Below are 25650 nucleotides of genomic sequence, written 5' to 3'. Positions count from 1 at the left end.
TATGCACTTAGTTATGTCAGACTTTGTAACATGTCACCATAATAAATCTTATCACAAATGTTATGCAAACAAACTGGTTGTTTAAACTTTGACACTGTTTAAAGTGACAGTTTGGCCATGCAAGGGTAAAACGTGATTGAACACGTGGAAGTCCAAATAGTTTTGAATTACATGTTGTCATAATTCCTTTTAGTTTTATAATTTGTTTCACATTAACGATACAAAACTTGTGTAACACAGGGAAATTTCTAGAAATATCCATCAAAATTTACCTAATATATTTCATTTATAATAAATATTGGGACAGTCTTTACATTTTTTACATGTAGAAATATTTATACTTTCTCAACATTTTTCACCTGTTGGTGGTCAATCACCGCAATCATTGTCTTAGTGAAATAACAGAAAAAGTCCTTCTAAATTTAAAAGCAGTTAATCAGTTATTGCACTAAGTTGATGCTTAATACCATTATAACAGTCAATCTTTTGAAATATTTAGTTAATTCAGCTATTTAAAACGAAATGTCACTTAAGAACGTACAATACAATACATATGTACACTAGACAGACAATATCGTTATCATTAATGTAAATATATCCTTTCACTTGAAATTTCAAACTGACACTTAAGTTACAAAATACAAGTCTACAATACTATATACAAATCATTAGAAAATATTCTTTTTTATACAAAGAGGTACATAATATATATTCACGGCTTCTATTGTCTTAGCCTAAGAAAACACGTACATTTATATTCTAGTACACTTACATACATAGTGTTACATCATGTGAACATTACACACACATTTATTTTTGACCATTAGTGCACAACAATCACACAGTGTTTACAAAGACAAATATAGTGAAAGCCCTACAGAGTAGCCATCTGTAGAACAATAAATCACCTCTAAACAACAATAATATCAATTATTCCCAATATATGACTTCACAAAATATTTGACCTCTCTACAACACCTCTTAGCAACAACAAAAACATTTTCTCCCAAAAAGTGTTGCCCTGCAGAGATTGTACAGTATGCCAAAGGACAAACACTTTAACCCTCCCCTTCAGTATCTTTTGAGATAACAACTTACAAGCAAAAACCAAAGAGTGGTGGTGATGCCAATGCCAAGGTAAGTACAGTAACTCTCCCTATTCTTTGAATAATGAAGCTTAGAATGTTGTTTCTTATAATAAACAGGCATAAAAAAAATAATCAAAACACTCTCATAATGCTAAATAAGAGAGGTACAATCAAAGGGAAGTTATATATGGAAACTGTTTTACTGGTATCACTTGTCTCCCTTTTCAGAAAAATATCAAGTCGAGTAACTTCTCCATTTACAACTTTGAAAGTCTCTGACACTGAAGCATAACCTTCATACTTGACCTGAAACATATGATATATATATATCAGAGTTTATATTCTTAAAGGCACAGCTGATTCAAGCCTTTAGAAATGCTATCATTTTTTATTTTTCAAAGACTTTTTATTTTTGGTGTCCTGATACCGTTTCCAAAAACTTACTTATTTGTCACACACAGCTCAGACATCTTTCGCTTCTTTTGCGTTTTAGCAGAGTACAATTATAGTAATTTAGTATTTTGTATGGAATTCAAAATACCGTTACCCGTACCAAAAGGAAAGGTTTGCCGTAAACTCGCCGCAACTTTGCCGCAAATTCGCTGCAAACCTTTTAGTTCGCCGAAACACTGTGTCAAGAGTTTGCCAGATATCGCCACTAGTGGCAACTCTGTAGCAAACATTTGGCGACTTTGCGGCAAATTCACCAGAATATTTAGTAGTTCGCCAAAAGTTTGCCAGAAACTTTCAGTGGAAAACTAATTTGCCAGAGATTGCCAGAATCTTTCTATGAAAAAAAATATTCACTGAAAGTTCACCAGAAACTTTTCTATAAAAACAAGTTTGCCAGATAATCGCCACAAACACATCAGTTCTGAAAGTTAATCATCTTTGTTCAGTAAATAACTATTTTGCCAAGGAATTATATTATTATGCACATATAAAAAAAGTCCTTCATGTACCTACCTATATATTACCTACCTACCTACCTACCTACCCAACCCTATTTTAATGGGTCGGGAAGTGGAAACAAACATATTTTTATATTTTTTGCCTAAGAGTTATCAAATTGAAACATCATATGTATCATGGAGGGTATTGTAGTTCACAATAACAGTTTAAAAAATTATAAGGTAGAAGACCCATAATGAAATCGGCAATCTTCGACAATTACCGCCATATCTCGCGATTTATCGTAACGAACTTCGTTTGTTTACGTATAAAGTCGGAATTCTAATAATAGCGGATATCCCCGGTCACGTGGTAGTATTCCCCAAGAAAATGACGTAATTTCCATAGATATCTAACATGGCGTCTTACAGGCGTGATACGCTCGGTCGATTCAAAAAAGTGTAAAAAGATGCAGAAAACCCAAGTATTGCGACTTAATTATAGAACATAACTATCGTGCAGGTAACCAGTATTACGGGTCAACCAAACCAGCTCTACAAAACATCAACTCTTCCTAAATCGGTTGATAATGAGGGTTGGAAAAAGGGAAGAAGAATCGTTGAGACTTGAGTTTGGCGTGTTACGGTCAACCCTAAGATTTTGTAAAAAATGTAGACTTGGACTAGTAGGCTACCATTAACTTTTGACAACATGTTAGGTGAATTTAAACAGGGTGTGTCTGGATATTTGTATGTGAAATGTCGAAACACAGAAATTATGCGGTCATGTGAATTGTGTTCCCTATGGAAAAACACAGACTCTTGTAGTAGTAGATTGAAGACCTGGGAAAGTTGGAATGCCATGTTTCGTTGTCAACACAAAATTAGGACCAGGTAAGCGATTAATGTATTGCATCATACTTTAGATTAACAACAGATTATCAACAGATTATATATAGTTTTATCAAGGTATGCTTCACTTTACTTCATGGCATGTTCGATGAATAAATACGAGCGTGTCAGATTCCTGGCATGATTATTGGTGGACTTTCCCTACGGGGTTATCTTCAGCGTTCATGTCATGTCATAGTATATAAACGGGTACGCTGAAGACCTTAAGCTAACCAGAATGAATATACATTTATCAGTGTTTATCTACTTGTCTTCCAATGATGTAAAATTATGCGGACCAAATTTATGTTTCAGATTTATAAATAATTTATTATACAGAATACATGTGTCTTGTTTGTGTTGAGCTGTAAAACACTACTCCTTATTGTGAAGGAAGTGGCTAGCCGTACGGGCCCGTACGGCTAGCCAAAAGTTCTAGCCGTACGTGACTCACGTACTCCATTTAATTTTGAAAAGTGCCGTACGGCTAGGCAATACAGTGTGTCCTGGCTAGTCGTACATGACTCACGTACGGCTAGAACTTTTGGCTAGCCGTACGGGCCTGTACAGCTAGCCACTTCCTATTGTGAATTTTTTTATAAACTTCCCTCTGAACTGTTTTAATTTCCCCAAAGTCACTGAGAAATTTGAAAAACAAATGATAAAACGTTGCTAAATTAAATCTTGCAACAATGAAATTTTTATTAAGACATTACAGAATCCTACATGTACATTATATAAAAGGCACAGTTTACACTAGGCTGCCAATACCCACAGTCACGGTAATATTCAACATACAATGTACATAAGGCAGCTAAAAATAGCTCTATATAAATTTATGCAATGTGTTATTATCACCGTTATGTAAATTACAATCCATTTGAAGTTTTTTTTGACAAAATATTTGTATACTTTAATGAAATAATTTGTTTCTTTTTCATTTTCTTACAGCAATGATTGATAGTGTAGGTGGGCCGGTGAGGGGAGGGTCAACAATTTGTTGTCAACACTCAATATACCAACAATTGGAAATAAAAACATGAAAAGAAATGGAGAGACGTGTTGGAAATATCATTGAGACAGTGGCTTCTATCTGTCTATGTTGACAGAATCTGCTGCGAAAGATCAAGGAAATTGAGTAAGACACATTTACTATGATATTTTCGAAATAACATGTAATTGAATTGGAAGAATTTGAAAAATTATTTTGTAATTATTATGTCTATGCAGCTTATCATGGTATAATCCTATATTGCTGGTATACTCGTGGTTTAGGGAACCAAAGAATATTATACAATCCATATATATATGAGAAAAGAATTTTTAAACAATGGCTTTGTTGTTTTTGCATGTTACTCTATATTCATGTACATATTTGTTTTTTCAAAATAACATGAATGTGTAATTGTTTTTAAAAAAAAGTATTTATTTCTACATGACAAACTGGGTCCGCCTGGGCTCCTTGCCATTGGTACTTGTTGCTGGGTCATATGGGGGTTGCGTTCATTGAACGTCGCCTTTCCTTGTTGATCTTGTTTATCATATTTTACCTTCATTGGTTTAAGACTAAAATTCTTATTAAATACATGCATTCTTTTTAAGGGATGTGCATCATGAAGAATCAATGGTATCAGAACACAACATCATGGAAGATCTTATTGACAAGATCTTGGAGGATGTCCTTTGCCAGATGCCTCGCCAGCACTAAAGTGAGTACTGGTAGTTTGTTTTCTGTATTTTGTTTATTTAAGAAAGTAAAGGACTATGCAAAACTGACTGGTGTTGTTGAACTGTTTGTGTTATGTCAGTTGCTTCAATATATGAATATCTCTCCATATACTGTTTGTACATATGTATTTTTTTTATTCAAGGTCTATTCTTCAGTCAGATTGCTACAGTTACAAAATGACAGTGAATGGTCAGATTTATACAATTGTGATGAACAATCCTCAACAATACATCAAACAAAAATTGCTATTAAACTGTAAGTTGAAATCTATGAGGTTTTTTTATATATATTTATAATCATGGTGTAGCAATTAAAATGATAATACTGTGATAATTTTGTAATGCTATTTGGGGTCGTCTTCAATAGAAACAATTTGATGTGTCTTCATGTGATGAATAATCGATATGCAGTCCGAATTATTTCATAAAAGTGATTACTAAAATTGGTCAGGAAAAAGTCGTGCAATCAGCATTAATTATAAATAATAATTAACAAAACTAATTCTAGTATGAACATTGTGTTACATTAATTATAAATAAGTTATTGTCAATTCATTGGTGTAGTTTCTCAATATTTGTCAATATTATGTTTAAAGATGAATTTTAAATTACAGAAAATATTTTTGAAATATTTTTACAATTACAGTTCTCACAGACAGTCAAAGGTTGAAAACAAATCAGAAGTGGTCCACATCTTGAAAAACCTCACAGCAGATTAAGACTTTCCCCGAAATTTCCCTGTAAAACCAGCAGTGGTATGTCCAATTCAGTAGATACTGCCTGGCACAAAAGAGGATTTGACAGTTTAACATGTAAGTAAAATAAGATTATTTTTATGCCCCCACAATGTGGGAGCATATAACGTTGCACTTGTCAGTTCGTCCCAAAATCTTGTGAACAAAACTCCTCTTTAACCGGATGGCAGATTTTGCTTAAACTTCCAGGGATTAACAAACTTAATGTGTAGATGGTAATAAAGTAATTTTTGCTGCAACCAAATTTAACAGAATTATGGCCCTTTGTTGATTTTAAGTTTTCAACTTGTGGCACATGTAGTCCAAAAACTATTTGACCTAGAGTCATAAGATTGACAGAACAGTGGCTTGTGGGGGCATCCGTGTCCTATTGACACATTTCTAGTTTTTCTCAGTTATCATGTCAGTAATGATTTAGAATTTGTCAGAAAAGTATCTGTGTATATTTTAACCACTGTCATTGATGTATAATTGAAAAAGTGAGTTTTGCATACAAGTAAGACTGGTTAGTCAACATTGTTCTTTCAAACAGTTCTAAAATCAAGCCAGCACCAGTGTATTGACCAATAAATAATAATTGCCTTTGGTGTTTATTTTCTTCATTTGTAGGTGGGCTTTACTAATAGATTACTGCCACTTTATTTCAAGGTGGGGTTTTGGGGTATCATTCACCTTCAGTGATAGTTCTAGTTTTATTCAGTATAAACATGGTAACATGTAAATGAAAAATAAACCTTCTTTTTTTCAGTGTACTGCATCAATAAACTAAATATGGAGAGTAGCTTAGTCACCAAAGCAGTCAACACCAAAATACACACAATGGCCAGGGCACTGAAACTTGGAAGAGTGAAAGAGTAAAGTAGTGCGTTTTTAGCTTACAAAGTGACATTGCGAGCTTTTTGTCTATCATTCCTCCGTAAACTTGATCTTTAAACAACATCTCATAAATTGCCAAGCCAATTTCATGCAAACTTACAATATTGTCTAGTCAGTTTTTTTTTGCTTGCAATTGTTATATGACATGACTAAAGCCATTTAGTTTTATTCTTCAGTTTTTATGTTTATGTTTGTATAAGACCCAAATATATTGTTAAGATTCATTTTTACACATTTGAAAGCCATTATTATTCTAGTCAGTTTTTGTTTTGCTTGCAATCATTATATGACATGACTAAAGACATTTAGTTTTAATCTTTAATAATTATGTCTATATTTGTATAAGACCCAAAAATATTGTTAAGATTCATTTTTACAATTTTAAAAGCCATTATTGCTCTAGTCTGTTTTTTTTTTTGCTTGCAATCGTTATATGACATGACTAAAGACATTTAGTTTAAATCTTTAGTTATTATGTCTATGAGGGGCGTCCGTGGCCGAGTGATTAAGGTCATTGACTTCAAACCACTTGCCCCTCACCACTGTGGGTTTGGAATCCCGACAGGGACTTTGGATTCTTTCATGTGAGGAAGCTATCCAGCTAGCTTAACTGAACGTCGGTGGTTCTACTCAGATACCCGTTCGTGCCTGAAATGATGCAAGGAAGGGCACCTGAACGTCACGATATGACCTATACTGTGTCGATGTGACGTAAAAACCCAAAACAAACAAACAAAAAAATTATGTCTATGAAAATTAGTTGTTTGTATAAGACCCAAATATATTGTTGTGATTAATTTTAACAATTTTGAAAGCCATAATTGTTCGTGTCAGATATTGTTTTGCTCACAATCATAATGTTATATGGCATGAGTTTAAATCTGAAGGTATTATGTCCATGAAATATGTTGTTTGTATAAGACCAAAATATATTTTTTGAGATTCATTTTTACAATTTTGAAAAAGCCATTATTGGTCTAGTTTGTTTTTGCATAACACATAACGCTATTGTTAGTATTTATTGTTATTAATAGTGATTTGTCTAAGTGGATGTCGAAGTATGTATGTTATTCCATGCCAGTTCATGTTTGAATGAAACTTTTTGTCCAGATAGAAGATTTCAAACTGTAACTTTTCTGATTTTTAGCTTTTACAACAATATTATATTTCCCATTTTTGGTGCTAAGAAATACTGCAACATGTGCTGAATAATAGCTATTGTCAAACATTGTTTTTATGCTCCCCGAAAAAATTTCGGGGAGCATATAGTCATCGGGTTGTCTGTCCGTCTGTCTGTACGTACATACGAACCCGAATTCGTGTCCAGCCCATAACTTTGTTATTTCAAGTTGGATTTTAAAACTATTTCACAGAAATGATCACCATATTGAGACGACGTGTCGCCCGCAACATTTGGGTCGCTACCTTGAAGTTCAAGGTCACACCATGACCTTGAACAAAAATTGTGTCCGGCCAATATCTTGGTTATTTGATGTCGGATTTTACAACTATTTCACAGAAATGATCACCATATTGAGACGATGTGTTGCACACACCATTTGGGTCAATACCTTGAAGGTCAAGGTCGCAACATGACATTGAAGCAAAATGGTGTCCAGCCCATAAATTCGTTATTTGAAGTCGGATTTTACAACTATTTCACCGAAATGATCACCATATTGAGATGATATGTCACACGAAACATTTGGGTCATTACCTTGAAGGTCAAGGTCACAGCATGACCTTGAAGCAAAAATGTGTCTGGCCCATAGCGTCGTTATTTGAAGTGTGATTTTACAACTATTTTGGAATTATGAGACTTTGAACTTTGTCTGGGACATAACCCTGAAACTTCAAAAGATATACTTTTCTGTGTCCAAATCCTAGTCGGGGGAGGATCACCCTGGTTCAATAGGCTCTTGTTTTAATTGATAATTAAGTAATATGAACAATTCATGATAGCATCATAACTAAAGAGAGGAAATTTATGAAAGTCAAATATGTATAGAATCAGTTGCTAATAAAATGTGTGTAAAATTTATCTCTTTTTTTAACTGGGGAATTAATTTCTTTATTTTACAAATTTATCAAATTTCATTTTATTCTACTGATATGTTTGTAATATTTCTTTTATTTTCTATTGAAAAAATGTGTTAAACCAATATGTATTTGTTTTCTTATAATTCAGCTAGTTTTAATTATTCCAATGTTTGAAAAAAATTGTTCGCCAGAACTTTAAAAAAATGTTCGCCAAAATATCGCCAGAACATATTTGCTGAAACTGGCAAATATGCAAATGAAGTTTGCCGCAGTGTTACCAAAAGCTTCTGGCGAACCTCCGCAAACTTACTATGCAAATGAAGTTTGCTGCAAATTTGCCGCAAACTTTTGGCGAACATCTGCAAACTTTTACCATGCAAATGAGGTTTGCAGTAAATTTGCCGCAAACAGAAGCTACCGCCCCCTATAGTTTGCGGCAAATTTGCCGCTAACCTCATTAGTTGCGGCAAATTTGCCGCAAACCTCATTTGCATGGTAAATAATTGCTGAAAGCAGTTTACCGCAAACTCACCGCAATGTTTGCGGCAAACTTGCCGCAATGTTCACCAGAGAGCCTTTTTTTTGGTAAGGGTTAGGTTTATTTCCGGCCCGGATGATATTTTTCCGGCCCAGACATTTCAAGCATTATTTTATAATAACTCGGTTGAATGTAAAAATGATTGTCTTTCTTTAAATTAGTGAGACCATCAATATAGAAACATAAGAAGATGCTGACCAATTGAAATAACTTAAGCAGGGTTCTCACTAGGATTTTCAAAGGAGGAGTCCTTGGACTCCCAAGCACAGAAAAGTAGGAGCACAGTTCACGTTGAATATGTTAAGCCATCTTTGCTGCACTTATGCAGTTGACAAATATGATGTATATTAGCAGAGTAAGCTAGGGGTTGGAGAGTCGGAGTTTGAACAGAGAATTAAAAAGCTTATTCAGGAAAATGGTAGTAGATCTATGTCCCAAATGAAATACACTGTACCATAAAAGTGATTGAAAAAATTTCAAGAACTCTACATCATCAGACCATTATGCTGTTTTCTTCCAGATTCACTCCACACACCCCCCTCCCATAAGAAAATATTCATTGTAATATGACAAACACATACTGGTAATGGCTCCATCTCAACTAATGTGAACAATATCTTTAGTAATTTTAATTCTTAAACTACATTAAAGTGTTATTACACACATTTTAACAAAACAAAGTTTCCTTTTGGTTACGATTTTTTTAATTATAAAAAGCGGCATCGCGAAAATATGTGACAATTGAAAATTTGTCTGTTTCCTGCAGAAACATTCACAATTCTACTTGTTGTTGGTTTTGATTACATTAGATTAAATATTTTTTGATTATTTTAAGATTGTTACTCATCGGCTATTTCAACAGGCATCATAAAACAAAATTTTCAAATCTGTAATTTACGGCAAAATTTACCGTTGTTGATGAAACTTTTTGAAGACAGAGTTGACTGGTATTTATTTGACAGGTACAAAATAGATCTAAGGTTGGTCAATATCTTCTTTAATAAATTCTTTGCATCACCGGGAACTTGTTATCAATCAGGTCATTGATATTTTAACTTTTTGAAATTTTATTCGGACATGAGGACTGACGGAAAGGAATCTTTCTCGGACCGCATGATTTTTATTCAGCCAGGACCGAGGACCGACGGACTTTCGCACAGACTGTTGTTGCAAGATTTAATTTAGCAACGTTTTATCATTTGTTTTTCAAATTTCTCAGTGACTTTGGGGAAATTAAAACAGTTCAGAGGGAAGTTTATAAAACATTTCACAATAGGAAGTGGCTAGCCGTACGGCTAGCCAAAAGTTCTAGCCGTACGTGAGTCACGTACGACTAGCCAGGACACACTGTATTGGCTAGCCGTACGGCACTTTTCAAAATTATATGGAGTATATGAGTCACGTACGGCTAGAACTTTTGGCTAGCCACTTCTTTCACAATAAGGAGTAGTTTTTTACAGCTCAACACAAACAAGATACATGTATTCTGTATAATAAATTAATTATTTATAAATCTGAAACATAAATTTGGTCCGCATAATTTTACATGTTTGACATGATGTCACATCATTGGAAGACAAGTAAATAAACACTGATAAATCATAATGTATCGATATATTCATTTTGGTACGAGACCTTACATCTATGAATTCATTATCAGTATATAGTACTTAATGTAAACTATGATGCAATACATTAATCACTTACCTGTTCCTAATTTTGTGTTGACAACGAAACATGGCATTCCAACTTTCACAGGTCTTCAATCTACTAGAGTCTGTGTGTTTTTCCATAGGGAACACAATTCACATGACCGCATTCTGTGTTTCGACATTTCACATACAAATAACCAGACACTCCCTGTTTAAATTCACCTAACATGTTGTCAAAAGTTAATCAGTGCTGTTAATGGTAGCCAACTGGTCCAAGTCTACATTTTTTACAAAATCTTAGGTTTGACCGTAACACGCCAAACTCAACGATTCTTCTTCCCTCTTTCCAACCCTCATTATCAACCGATTAAGGAAGAGTTGATGTCTTGTAGAGCTGGTTTGGTTGACACGTAATACTGGTTACCTGCACTATAGTTATGTTCTATAATAAAGTCGGAATACTTGAGTTTTCTGCATCTTTTTACAATTTTTTTTAATCGACCGAGCGTATCACGCTGTAAGACGCCATGTTAGATATCTGCGGAAATTACGTCATTTTCTTGGGGAATACTACCACGTGACCGGGGATATTCGCTATTTTTAGAATTCCGACTTTATACGTAAACAAACGAAGTTCGTTACGATAAATCGCGAGATATGGCGGTAATTGTCAAAGATTGCCGATTTCATTATGGGTCTTCTACCTTATAATTTTTTAACTGTTATTGTGAACTACAATACCCTCCATGATACATATGATGTTTCAATTTGATAACTCTTAGGCAAAAAATAAAAATTTGTTTGTTTCCACTTCCCGACCCATTAAAATAAGGTTGGGTAGGTAGGTAGGTAGGTTATAGCACGGACTTTAATTGACATTTAAATCCGTGGTTATAGGTAGGTAAATGAAGGACTTTTTTTATATGTGCATAATAATATAATTCCTTGGCAAAATAGTTATTTACTGAACAAAGTTGGATTAACTTTCAGAACTGATATGTTTGTGGCGATTATCTGGCAAACTTGTTTTTATAGAAAAGTTTCTGGTGAACTTTCAGCGAATATTTTTTTTTGATAGAAAGATTCTGGCAATCTCTGGCAAATTAGTTTTCCACTGAAAGTTTCTGGCAAACTTTTGGCGAACAACTAAATATTCTGGTGAATTCGCCGCAAAGTCGCCAAATGTTTGCCACAGAGTTGCCACTAGTGGCGATATCTGGCAAACACTTGACACAGTGTTTTGGCGAACTAAAAGGTTTGCAGCGAATTTGCGGCAAAGTTGCGGCGAATTTACGGCAAACCTTTCCTTTTGGTACGGGTCCCTCGTATTTCACAATGCAGCGTTCTGTTACAGAAGAGCAAACTACTAGTATAACTACATATGAGCCGCGTCACGACAAAACCAACATAGTCATGATAGTGGGTTTGCAACCAACATGGATCCAGACCAGCCTGCGCATCCGCGTAGTCTGATCAGGATCCATGCTGTTCGCTTACCAACTCTATAACAAGTAGAGAAACTGATAGCGAACAGCAAGGATCCTGATCAGACTGCGCGTGCTGGTCTGGATCCATGCTGGTCGCAAACGCACAATGTTGGTTTTGTCGTGACACGGTTCATATAAAGTGTTCGGGCAAGAGGAATTGATGACGTTGATAAAGTAGACTTTGACATGCAGGTAACGACAGAGTGACCAAACGTTGACGTTGATGTGACCAATTTTGGGACCAAACATTTTCATTATTTACAAACAGACATATTCATTATATTTTTGAACAAAAATATTAATTTGCAAGACATGTGTTATTTAGAAATACTTGGCAAATAGATAAATCTAGTGATTTTAATTAAAAAACTTATGCATATTAGTATTATGAAAAAAGTGAGGTCTTAATGAGCCCTGGGTACTACTAAGTCCCCTATCACGCACGACCAGATTATTATATTCCTGTGCTTCGCTCATGCATAGTATATGTAATGAGGGTAATGATCGGGCAATAATGATATGTACCTTTTATTTTTATTATAATATTCAGTTTATATTCAGTACTTTTGTGAACTATAATGCACAAATACGTATGAAGAGCTTACCCATCTGTCTCTACAATGATCGTGCTGGAGTTAGTCGCTTTTTGTGACACCCTCCGATATGACTAAATTACGCACACCAAGTACTCCGGACCTCGGTAGAATAATTTGTTTTAGCTGTATATATATCGTCGATCGTTAATACTAACAATGCATTGGGGTAAGATTTTGCATATATTGATTGCACATAATATCAAGTATATCTTTAAAAAATCAAATTTTTTCTACTAAAAAGATAAGTTAAATTATGTAAACTTTGTTTAGTCTTCTCATAATATATAAATTTTTTATCAAAAATACCAGTTTCAATTTAAAATTATCTTAAATTGGATAAATCGAAAACATGTCACGAATATCTTAATTTAGAGTTCTTTTTATAGAACTAAATTCTAATTGCATTAACACTATAATTAGAATACAAGTAAATGTAATAATACTAATAGTTCACGGTGCTGCGACTTTTGGGATCAGATTTCAATTTGGAAAAAAAATAAATAAAAGAACAACGTTTTTAGCTGTACTGTACTTGTGCCAAAATACCTTTTCAGTCTAACCGTGAACTTGTTCAATAATGTAAAAAAAATACGCAAGAAAACTTTAAAATCAGGTCAATGTGTCTTGAATTCACAATATGAAATAGCTTTTTTAATAAATAAAAAATGAATTTGGAAGGAATATAATAAAAATATAATTTAACAGTATGTTTAGAAATATAGTGCAGGATATTATATCTCTAAGCTGACTTGATATTGTGATTTTATGTTTAATTATAAAAAAGAAATAAGACTTCTATCAGTGTATGTAACCTGCGGTGTAAAAAAGCAATCCAATCAAAAACGTTCGGTAGATAATAGGGGCTTTCCCTGCAATCTACTGATTGAATGTTGAATTGATAAAATAACAAACTAAAAGGACATAAAATGGATTAATCAAACAATCTAAAGGTATTTATGTTTGTGAAATGAAATATATCGAATAATATTCGTAAATTGTATTGCACTGTGAAATGAAAAATGCCCCATATCAAAAAAGAAACTAGATTTTGCTATAGGATTGTTTAGTTAAGCGTTTATAAATGATTAGTTTGTGTGCAATGTATATCCTATTACACTGAATACCCTCATGTTTCTTGTCTGTTTTTGCTGATTGTTTTTCGTTTTGTAAGAAAAACTGGACATTGTTTTAATAAAATGCTACTTTCCGTTATTTCTGTCCAAACGGCTATTGGTTGTTTACATAATATTGACGGTGCAGTCGCCATTTTGTATTTTGAAATAGTAGTCTGCTTTACCCTATGTATAACATCGTAATTTTGCTACCACTTAAACCACCACTTTATTGGCCATATATGAAACAAGAAAAACAAGAATTCAGTATTCGTGACACTGGTAACAGATAAAAGTTAAGAATAAATGGTTTATCATTTTAATTTTGCAAACTGAATGTCTATTTCCTAGCTGTTTGTATTAAACTTAAATGTAGAAAATATGCCAGATTTAACAATATTTCATTAGATAGCTTTACGAGTCTATCTAACATAGCTTATCGGGTGTACCCATGGTAAAGATAAAATATTATATAAATAAAACTAGTATAACTGATTAACATGTTTCGCATGCTCTCTTATCAGATAAAGCGTATGTAAAAAATTGTTTAACTTTTTATTTGTGCAACTTAGCATTGCTCTGTTGCGTTTTAAAATTTAATCGAGTATAGGGAAATAACATTTTTCTAGCATGTTAAAATATTGGTGTATACATTTTTAAAAAGAGATAATTTTGCAGATATGTTTATTTTTTGATAAAGTCGTCTGCATTTATCTGATTAATATCATAAAACAAACATTACATACACGTTGATATCTGAGTTCAAAATTGTGTTTAAATTGTTTAATTATTGAGGAAAAAACGCAAATGATACACGTTTAGCCTTTTAAAAGGACATGCTTAGTTCTTTTGCATTTGTTCATGCTTAAAAAAATAATTATTTATATAATTGTTGTTTTTCTTCAATGATGAGTATTTCAATTTGAGATCACAAGGAAAACTGAACTCGATTTCATATTTCATTATTCAGGGTGGATGCCATCAAAATATTCATTTAATGCGAGATGGGTTTCATTCGAATGACAGATCTTTAACAAAAATGAACACAGGAAAAAAGATGTATTACTTGCGGATTCAAGTCTTACTGGTCGACGGCGGGGCAATGGTTCTCAGAAAAAGCTTTGACGAGAAAGCATCTCCTTTGGCAGCATGTCTGAAGCAACACCAGGGAACATTAGCGTTTCTTTCAAAGAGAAACATCATCAACAAACAACAATATTTGTTGATCTCATCCAATGCCCCAACATCAGCAAGTTTTGATATTTCCTTACTATCTTGTTTACTAAGGAATATTTGTGGGTTGCAAAAAAGCAACGATCCATGCTGGTCAGCACCGCCAGCACCGACTGATACCTCCATTGAAGCAGACCTAGTGCGTTTCAAGGCATATCGTAATGAGGTAAAACCCCAAAATTTCTTTTGATACAAGACTTTAGTAAAAACTTTATAATTCACTTGTGTACTTAAACTGACGAATACAATGTAACTTTCAGGTGAATGAACAATTTCAAATCACTTACTAGCTTAGGGAAAGTAAAATTAATATAATTAATATTTTATAAGACAAATGTATTGCATTTAATTTAAATAAAAAGGGATTTTTTCCAGTTTGCTCATACATCTTCAACATCTACATTAACAGAAAACGACTTCAACACGAAATGGACAGACATAGTGCAGGTATGATCGTTATCATTGTAAATAATTGCAATGTTATATTGCAAAAACTTTTAATAAATACAAGTTAGATGATGGGACATTTTATTGGGAATATCAATATTTTAGCAGAACATTAAAATATAAATTAAATTGATGAAAATCCCAGAGCTGGACAGAAAGGTGTGAGGTTTGCATTGTTAAGTATTCAACGGAAACTGGCTTTAAATGAACAACTTCAGAAAAATCAAACAAAACAAGTAAAACAGAAAAAAGCACATGCATATATCATTATTACGAGACACAAAACCTTTCGATGGGAAAATACTAGTATTTTCAATGTCATTATTTCGACTTATCGTCCAGTAATTTACAAGGAAATGAATCTCGTCATAAATTTGTTACAAAATATAATACTTACTTTCAATTAAATTCAGCTTTCGTACATAGCCATATATTATATTTACTCATTTAACTGTGAAATAATATCGCTTTACAATAGACTATCGACATTGCTGTGCTACCGACATGATCTTATAGAATAGAGAAAATAAGAATCCCTAAAGGAAGCCCAAAACGGCAAAATTGAAATAGTTGCAACAGTATCTAACGAGTATGATAACTTGATAATGATTCTAATTACAGGTTCTGATAAGGCTAAATTCTCATCTTCAAAACGGTATACCAAATCTTCAATTAGAACTAGACAATATGAAAACAGCCCCACTTGATGAGGAAGCCGATAAACGCTACCAGCAAGAGATAGATCAATGGCATCAGATGGACAGTGCACAAACTAGAGATATAGAGATAATATCAAACGAAATAAAAGATCTTAATACAAACATTGAGACCCTATCCTTAGAGAACAGGCAACAACGGGTAGAAATGTCGGATAAACATGATGAAGTTTTAAAGCATGTTAAAAGTATTCCCAAAAACAGTAAGTTATACTATCAAGTGAAAAACATTGTTGTAGCTCCACTTCACGAGTGTTATATGAATTCATAAAAACAGAAAATGCCATAAAATTCCATGCTCATGCTGATAACGCGTTAATATAGTTATCAGGCGCGGTTCATTTTGGCATGGGGTAAAGCCACCTCCCTACCCAAAGACGCTCTGGCATGTTGATTTTTTTCTATCAAAATATTAACATTAATAGTAGAATAACAGTAAAACGTGCTTACGATAAATGTAGCATTAATATTTGCAGGAACTTCCCGTCATAAAATAATGTATTACAAAGCATCTTGAGTAAATTTTTGCGGTACATACTATGATGATCATGCAGTCGTTTTCTTTACATTTGTCTTGGTCGGTGTAGATGCAGAATAAAGCATCTACATGATGAAATACGCGATATTGATTAATAGAAATATACTTTTAAGTTTCAGAACACTTCAGTTTGAGGATGACACCTGAACAGAAAAATCTTTATGGTATGGCTTTCTTGAAATATTTTCTATAAAATGTTATGTTTAAATTTTCTTAATCGAGCATATATGTGAAGAGTAGTCGTGTTATTTGTGTGATAACGATATCATTCTTGTTTTGAAAGAGTAGTCTCTTAGATATTTTATTATGACAACTACAACAAATTGAATGATCTATTGTCCTTCCTAATAATACGTCTTGTCTAAGAAAAAATGTAATCCTAAAGATCGTCCAAAAACGGCAAAATTGTAAAATTTAATGATGCAATCTCTGTTAAGGGACGGTAGGGGTAGGTACAAGATAATGTTCGCTCCTCCTTATACCAGCTTAAGCAGAACTAGCCAATTTAACATGTAAATGGTGAAATGAATCTACAGTTCAAACGGCATCGATCATTGAGCCTTAACTGGTCTATTCCACATAAAGCGGTGTACGATCCCTAAGTGAAATAATGCATGAAGAACGAATTGAACTAAATAAATGATACTTTTTAGGGTATAAAGACTATGCTCACAACACGAAATTGCCTTTGTCTATAGATATAATTAATTTATTGTACCTAAATGTGTTTCTTATCATTGGACTGATACATTTTAGATTCATCACAGATGTATTTTGATGATGCGAAAGGCAATATGGAATATTATGTTAGAACCAATATTTACACAGAAGCCAGCAAACAACTTAAAACATCAGGAATAGCTATACTTAGTGGTCATCCAGGAGATGGAAAAACTGTAATGGCGAACTGTCTGTTAATGGACATGGCTCATGAAAGTAAACTCTTACGGTTAACTAGCCCGGATGATTGGAGATTAGTAGATTTAGGTGTTTACACTGCTGTGTTGATTGACGATATATTTGGAAATGCTGTTCTAGACGAAAATCTGTTAAAAAAGTGGGAAGTTTTCCTTATTGACATACGTAATGCAGCCAATCAAAGAAAGTTGTCATTTGTGATAACTACTCGCCATTATATAATGCAAGAAGCAAATGAAAAACTGCAGAATCGAGCTGATATGTTCAATGGGAAAAATGTCACCATTCTATTTTCTTCCAGATTAACCCCAGAGGAGAAGTATTAAATTCTGAAAGCACATCTTATGAAAAACAAAAGGAAAATTGAAACGAATTCATACATGCATGAATCCATTGAAACACGGTGGGAAAGGGTTACCAGGACATCAAACAAAGTTCTTACTGTTGGATTTCCAGAATGCGCGTCCATGTTTGCATCTTCAGACATTTTGTTCGACAAAGGTATTGAATTCTTTTCCTCCCCTCTTGAGTTTTTTCAGAATTGTATTCAAGATATTTCTAAGGATGAAGACAAATTTATGCCATTGGTTCTTGTTTGGGTGAAGACACCAGGGAAACTTGCGATAAACAATTTCAATATTGGTGATAACAGAAAACAATTACAGAAGCTAGGAGAAGAATTTGGGTATCCGTTTCATAAGAAGGCAAAAGAAATAAAGAAATGCTTGGAGAGCCATAGGGACGAATTTCTAGTGTTTAGTACTAAGACAGGTGAATACTCGTTCAGTCATAGTGTGATAAGTGATGTAGTCGGAATTGTTTGTGCCAGAGAATATGCTGATGCCATTATAAAGCATGCATCTAAAGATTTCTTAATGAAATACGTCAAGACCACCCTACCTTGTTTCAAAGACGACCTGATCATACATATTGAAGAATACCAATTCAATGGGCTCATTGAGAAGTTTAACCAGTTGTTACATATGACAGAAGATGATACACAAGACTTCCCATTTGACAATGATTTCTTTATTAAACCTCGCGTTAAATGTGGCGGGATCGGTAACACAAGAATATGCTCACACTTCCTGATGAGCAATTCAGTACTTAAACATGACGCATTCGAAAATAAGGATTTCATTAAAAAGTTTGTCGAAAACTTACGGGTGAAAGGAGGAAAGGATAAACGTGTAAATAAAACACTGGTCTACGCATTTGAAATATTAAAGACTAGATTTTGCATCACGTTTGACCAAAATGAAATGGGAATGTGTCTGCCATCTATCCTTTTGGCAAGGAGAAATGATCTTTTGGTTCAAGAATGTCTAAACAGGTCAGTTCTGAATGAAAATGAAAAATATATATCTTTGCTTCTAGCTACGAGAGATAGAAACAAAAATTTAGTACAGAAACTAGTTCGTCATGGTATGGGAGCAAATGAAGATGCCTTACAAATAGCAACGGTCAATGAAGATTTAGAAATGTTAGAATTTTTGTTACAGAACCAGAACGGATCTGATTTCCCTTCACATATTCAACATGGAAATAGTCCATTAATCACAGCAGCTAAAAGAGGTTCTGTCGACCTTGCTAAATGCCTGCTCAGGAGTGGTGTTGATGTCAATTATAGAAACAAGAATAATGTATCTGCTCTTGATAAAGCTGTGATATGGAACCAAGTGGAAATGTGCCGCGTGCTTTTAAACCATGGGGCGGTTGTGAATGTAAACGGTGGAAAGTTTCAGCGAACACCTTTGCACATTGCAGCAGACATGGGGCATACCGATTTAGTGCAACTATTACTTAACAATGGGGCAGATGTCAACATACGCGACCATAAAAATGACTATCCGTGTCAATCAGCGGCTGTTCTTGGACATTCCAAAATATTGAAAGAAATTCTTGAAAAGGACATTTCTTCCGGAGCTTCACAAATGTCTCATAATTTTAAGCCCATTTCAAAAGGCATGTCTTTGTATCATATAGCTGTAGTTAAAGATAACCAAAACATATTTCGAGTTCTGAAAGAGGTTGGTGTTGACCCTAATATGAAAGATAAATATGGAAGGACATCCCTCTATCTTGCAGCAGTATATGGAAAAACTGCACTCGTTCAATTGCTTCTGGATGTTGCAGATCCAAATTTATCTGAGAAAAATGGGTATACACCATTACATGCTGCGGTTTATAAAGCAGAATTGGAGATTGTCCAGCTACTGTGTCAGCGGCAACAAGTTATCGTCAATCAAGCAGACAAACGCGGATACACCCCTCTTCACCTTGCATGCAAAACAGCAAATTATGATATCATCGCCGAACTACTGAAGGTGCGGCAAGTAGATGTACGTATGGTGACAAAGAAAGGCGAGACAGTTATAAACCTACTTAAAGCCTCGACTATAAGAACCAAAAATTTGTCAAAGTGTTTGGAGGCAATACAACAATCTGACCCTTACTTTGTAGAACAATCTGGGATAGGGATAGCCTTCGACAACTATGAGAACGAAAACTAAAAACAAAAATGAAAATCGCAAGCTCGGGTTTTTTGTCTGTTCCAATGTGAAACATCTTTTATGCCTCTAGCTGAGCGGAGTATTCAGTCTTCAACACTTCAAAGATTGGTGTGAATGATCCTGAAGGATCAAACGATTATTAATTTTTTTTAAATAGTCAACGATAAACATTTGTTATTTGACATACTGGTAACTACATTCATTAGATGTTGCTCTTTTTAGCAGGCATTGTTATCATTATTTGATATGTTTCAAGTTGATGCTTCTATTTCATCTTCAGTTTGTTTCTGGTAGAAATAAAATTGAAATGTAATGTAATTTTAAATACAAATTTTATATGTAATATGTTACGTACGTAATTCCAAAATGAAAAGGTAAAAACTTCCTAAAAATGATGTACCATCAATAAAGTTTAAAGTAAATATTTGCTGTCTTTTAAAGTATATCCAAAACAAACATTAAAGGACAATAACTGCAAAATGAGACAATAGTAACTGTTATTCTTCTTGTGCGCTGTACCTTTAGGCAATTCGACCCATCTTCGGTGTTTGAAATTGATACATCCAAAATATTTTAGATATGCCAAAGAAAAAATACCAAGGACACTGGCTTAACAAGAGGTATGTTTAAAAAAGATATACGGCCAAAGAAAAACTGGTTAACCTACATATGTTATTTCTTGAGTTTAAATGTAATGTAATTTTAAATGTCAATGCAAATTTTAAATGTAATATGTATATAAGTATATTGATGTCTCTTCAAAGGACGATTTCTATTTTAAAGTTATTTATTTTGGTGTCGCAATAAATTGTTTTTACGTTTGACTTTATTAATTTTGTAATCATAGGCAATATTAACAATATTATTAAAAGAATCACATATGAGAACAAGGGGGCAATAATGGCTCTAAATCGCTCAAATGAGTCAGAATAATTTGACTCTTTTAAAAGAAGAGTTTTCTTTTGTTTTCACTATATGCATGTAAGGAAAATCCATGACCACCCCCGCGGGCAGGGCCAATTTTGACCCAAGGGCTTTTATTTGAACAAACTTGGTAGACACTCACTTAAAGTTGTTTTATGACGCCGGCCGGACGCCGAACGAAAAGCGATCACAAACGCTCACCATATCACTTTGTTTTCATTTATAATGAAGAAAGGAACAATTACTAGCTGATTGGTAGACGCCAATTTCCCTGAGTTGATGGCAACACCTCAGAAGTAGGAACTTTAGGATTCAGGCACATCCGGAATCACTTAGGCTCGGTTTAAATGCCAACGCCTGTTCGTTATAATGTCACGATCTAGGCATGTGACGTTGCTGTTATCGCTGAATTTATATACTTGGTTATATCACTTAATCAAATATGTCACGATTTGGACACGTGACGTTGCTAACGATGTTGGCTATGTAATGGATTATATAAAACTATACATATTATACATCACAAAGGAGAAAGTCGTAGTTAAGTTTAAAACCTTTAATAAAGCACTGAGCTCAAATTTAGATCAATATTTTAACAGGAAATATTTCAAACACATGAAATCAATTTAAAATATTCTCCAAGATTGATTATGTAATCAGGCAATTCAAACAAGAAAAGTTCAATCTTTATTACATATTACCAATTGTAACTATAAACTATGTGTTTTGCATAAGAAATATGACTTAAATCTTGTGTTAACAATGCTGTTGTTGTGATCGTCAGTGACCAGCCACCTCGGAAGAGTTCAACCATCTGCAACAAGATCACCTTCATCGTCTTCGTAGAGGCCCAGGCTGTCATCTGGGTTACCATCGGGTGTTCCCGTATTCTGACCCGCACCCATGGCGCTGTCACTTCCTGACTGAGTTGAGCCATATCTTCGTCTCCTACACAATAAGGTTCTGAGGCCAGAACGTCCCATCGCTGCCACCTACAACACAACATGTCAAGAATTAATGAAATGTACCTAATGTCAAAGTTCCAAGGTAACTGTAAATAGTATTACCTGAAAGAACTCTTCAAAAACATATTATATGACCTGCATGAAAAACTACTTTCAAAACTCTTGTAATTCGCCTATAGCAATACGGTTCTATATTTCTCTGAGTATTTCATTGAAAGCAAAACGAAAACTCAGACAGGTCTTTTATCTTTCAAAATGCAAGGAACCTAAGAATTATAAAGTATGTATGTATGTATGTATGTATGTATGTATGTATGTATGTATGTATGTATGTATGTATGTATGTATGTATGTATGTATGTATGTATGTATGTATGTAATGAGGGTCCTTTCGCCCTATCAGGCACTGAGAGTACGGACCACGGACATGTTAACATTCATGTCCTTAAATGGTACTATCAACGAAAAGGTCACCTATAAATTTTGAATTCAGTAATTCACTGAATGATTCTAAATATCTATGCAAGTCGTTTTTTGTGATTATATATTTTTGATGCACGGGAGACCAATGAGACCATCGTATGCATCAGGGAGAAAAATGAATGATGAGCTTGACTTACCGAAGATTATACAACTCGGACTGATACCGGACACACACTTTCCGTATGCACGACCGACACCATCATTCATTCCTAAAACGCATTTTTAAGATGATTTTCCACTAAACTTCTCCTTTTATTTACTTCTTATTTAAGCACCCAACTGCACGTTATACTCTTAAAGAGGAATTATGCGTTATATAGAGATTATTAATCGTATTACGTTTAAAGTAGTATATGTTAGTGATAAACATTAGATAATTTTGGACACAATTTATGCCATTCAAATTCAGATACACAATATTCGATATAGCTTCATTTCTTGCTTTTCAAGAACCCAAATACTGACAAGAAAGCGCTTGAAATGCTTAGGAAATTAGGCCAGGAGGAACATACAAGTAAACGCCTCGAATGCTTGGATTTTTTTAAGTCAGATTATATCTATGAAAAGCAATGCAATGATTTTTTCTCAGAGACGTCAAAAGAGGACACACAGCTTAATTCTGTTTTCATTTTGTATGAAAGTGATGCGATGACTGAGGTGGAAGAATGCATATAACCCCTAGTTTGATCATATTAGTTTCTACAATGTTGTCATCAAATTGTTAAGCAAATGATCTTTTCAATGCTACTCTTATGCAAACTTGCAATCCCATTTTTCTGTACATATGTCTTGAAAGAGCCTTCGAATGGCCACTCAGATCAATTTCAATCGGAATGGAAAACACGAATCAGTTTTAGATCTAAAAGTGGATACAGATATAGATTTCAATTGCACGTTTCGGGTGACCATAGTTTTGAAAATCAAATCTCTTGAATAAAATTCTTAATAGTAAAAATACATTTTTACACACACATCATCCTTGTTGGATGAATCCTAGATACCTTACACAGGGCTATGTTAAAATTTCTATCTACGATTAAAAGAAGACTGTGATAACAAGTCATATATCTATTACATTTTTAACATGAGAGGTGACATTGCGTCCTATGATGAAAATGTCAAGTTATTTATTCCCATGTTATCAGTCACAACTGATTCAATCGTGAAAGAAAGCTCATGTCTTACCGAAACAATTGTTCAATTTCAAAAAAAGTTTAATATTGGTTATAACAAGTGATATTAACGTAAATGATGGTACTGGCGAGAATCTTAATCGTTTGGTTGAATATATTCGTAATAATAAAAGAGCAGCACTTCAGAAAATGTGCACACCTGAACAGGATCAATTGAAACAACTGATAAATATACAGAACTCCTCTCAGCTAAGCTAGAAACAATTCTATATTTACCCCAAAGTCTGATGAGAAATATTGAATGCACTGGGTGCAAAACAATCAGGATTTTTTTATGTCTGCACTTGAAAAGGAATCAGCTGTTCACAAAAAAACTTTAGCCAACGTTATTACTCAAGTTCAAACTTTATCACTAGATATAACTCAACTGTTAAAAGAGTTATGTGTTATAATAGGGTCAAAAGAAGAAGAAGAAATTAAAACCAAAATAAAAAAGCCCATAAAAGACAGTTACGTGACACTTCTAAGCTCTAAGCATGTTCTCCTGTTCATTTACTAACTACTTAAATCCAGTAAAAATAACAATCTCTTCTCTACTATCTGTGTTGGCTACCATATTATCTTGAGCGCGAATGTGCTACCCAGATTAATGCAGAAATATAATTTAAAGGGGCTAAGGATTAACATAGGGAAAAGTAATCAGAGGAGAAACTTACTTCTACAAGTTAAACGAATATGAAAAACAATCAAAGACATACAGTAGTAAATTAGAAGAAAACAAACTTTTTTGGTCGAGATCATTTGCTTAGAGGAAACGGTAACATTTACGATACCATCAATAATCTTGGGAGAGGTGGGAAACAGAACAAAATTACTCCTAGTCCAAGACTAATCAGAAATTGTTGCTTCACTTGTGTGCAATGGTTTTGCGTTTGAGCTACTAGATGGAAATAATCTTATATGACACTTAAGTTGGCTGATTTAGTATTGGTTAAGATCAACAAGTATATTGGGAATGCACGTGCCATGACATTGTCCTTCTTGACTTTTGAACAGATTAATCAAAGCTGCCTAAATTCAAAGCTAGTGATGTCCATTACACAAATTCAGCAGTTGAGGTTCAAATGACGTTTTGCAATTGAGTTAAATCATACCGCTAGTTTTATACCTGCACTTATAAAGCTTAGAAAAACGTGAATTAAATGCCCATTATGCCTCATAAATGCTTTTATTTTTATTTCTCAAAAGTATGTTAACTTTGTTGTACTTTTCTAATATACAAAAACTTACTTATTGGCCAATTACTGCAACAATCTTTGTCATCTATTGCTTTTTGGCAATAAGTACAGTTTTAGTGAATAAGCATGTATTAAGCAAACTATTACTTTGTTAACATTTTGCTTTTATGGCGAATTATTTCACATTTAGGTAACAAGATCTAACATTTCTACCATCATTTAAACATTTATACAATTCATGGTTACCCTTTTAAAAGAAGTAACAATACATTTCTCTCTAAGTCACAATGTGACTTTAACTAGAAAGGTACAAATTATTATGTGAGCAGTATAATTATTACTTACTAGATCAGTCTCAATATCACGTTAATCTGTTTCTAGATGTTTAATGACAGCCGTTTCTTCTATACTAAACGCTGTATAACTTTGAAAAAAGTCATATAAAGTCTGAATGTACGAGGGTTTCTCGATTCATTTGCCACAGTTAAAACAATTATTTCTTTATCAAAGCACATGAAAACTTATATACATGTAAAAACGACTTATTTTCACTTTCAAGATTAGGCACATGAATGTAAATATAAAGGAACTCCGCGTTTTTGGGGTTTTTTTTAGGTGACGGGTCTTGAAATAATCTTTCGAGATTATGATTCCATTTATTGTATGCCTATTCCAATAACTTGCATCATTCGCTCACTCCTTTTTTCCAGAATAATATTTATTCTTAATGTGAAAATGTTAAATAATTAAAAACATTGAGTTATATAGAATAACTTAGGAATTTAGTAAAATGCACCATTTTCTCGAGCAAACAGTAAACACACAATTGATCTGATTCCGTAGCAGATCCGTTTTTACATTAGTTTGGCGGGATTTCTTTACAGCAAAA

General features: G+C 33.7%; 2 protein-coding genes and 2 long non-coding RNA genes across 5 annotated transcripts in view; all 4 read left to right on the top strand.

Annotated features, from left to right (window-relative positions):
* LOC132749079 (uncharacterized) overlaps window positions 1-17919 on the top strand; it is a 31705-nt gene extending 13786 nt beyond the window's left edge. The window contains exons 1-6 of one of the 2 annotated variants that reach the window (XM_060738761.1): window positions 12480-13491; window positions 14624-15052; window positions 15262-15333; window positions 15955-16252; window positions 16701-16751; window positions 17344-17919. In XM_060738761.1, coding sequence (XP_060594744.1) covers window positions 14651-15052; window positions 15262-15333; window positions 15955-16252; window positions 16701-16751; window positions 17344-17831 — 1311 coding nt within the window. In that variant the 5' untranslated portion in view covers window positions 12480-13491; window positions 14624-14650 and the 3' untranslated portion in view covers window positions 17832-17919. Of the gene's footprint in view, window positions 1-12479; window positions 13492-14623; window positions 15053-15261; window positions 15334-15954; window positions 16253-16700; window positions 16752-17343 lie in introns of those variants that run through there. The other variant, XM_060738760.1, reaches the window with a different exon arrangement.
* On the top strand, window positions 1638-4760 carry LOC132749083 (uncharacterized). Its single transcript, XR_009628366.1, has 4 exons — window positions 1638-2872; window positions 3821-4007; window positions 4472-4578; window positions 4741-4760. It is a non-coding gene; the product is annotated as an uncharacterized LOC132749083 (long non-coding RNA).
* On the top strand, window positions 4773-8388 carry LOC132749082 (uncharacterized). Its single transcript, XR_009628365.1, has 3 exons — window positions 4773-4853; window positions 5244-5409; window positions 6101-8388. It is a non-coding gene; the product is annotated as an uncharacterized LOC132749082 (long non-coding RNA).
* LOC132749077 (ankyrin-1-like) lies at window positions 17883-20448 on the top strand. The gene has a single exon (XM_060738758.1). It carries the CDS (start codon window positions 17886-17888, stop codon window positions 20016-20018), a length of 2133 nt encoding a protein of 710 aa, XP_060594741.1. The 5' UTR covers window positions 17883-17885; the 3' UTR covers window positions 20019-20448.
* The last annotated feature ends 5202 nt before the right edge of the window (window positions 20449-25650 follow it).

This window comes from Ruditapes philippinarum, unplaced genomic scaffold (genome assembly GCF_026571515.1).
Source record: "Ruditapes philippinarum isolate M1 unplaced genomic scaffold, ASM2657151v2 ctg8965_1_1_1_1, whole genome shotgun sequence".
In the NCBI taxonomy this organism is placed as follows: domain Eukaryota; kingdom Metazoa; phylum Mollusca; class Bivalvia; order Venerida; family Veneridae; genus Ruditapes; species Ruditapes philippinarum.
The sequence above is the reverse complement of the archived record's forward strand: the minus strand, read 5'-3'. Positions and strand labels throughout refer to the sequence as shown.

Bases quoted from the DNA above. Each gene is read 5' to 3' on its own strand.
- LOC132749077 (XM_060738758.1), top strand. From the start codon at position 17,886: ATGCATGAATCCATTGAAACACGGTGGGAAAGGGTTACCAGGACATCA.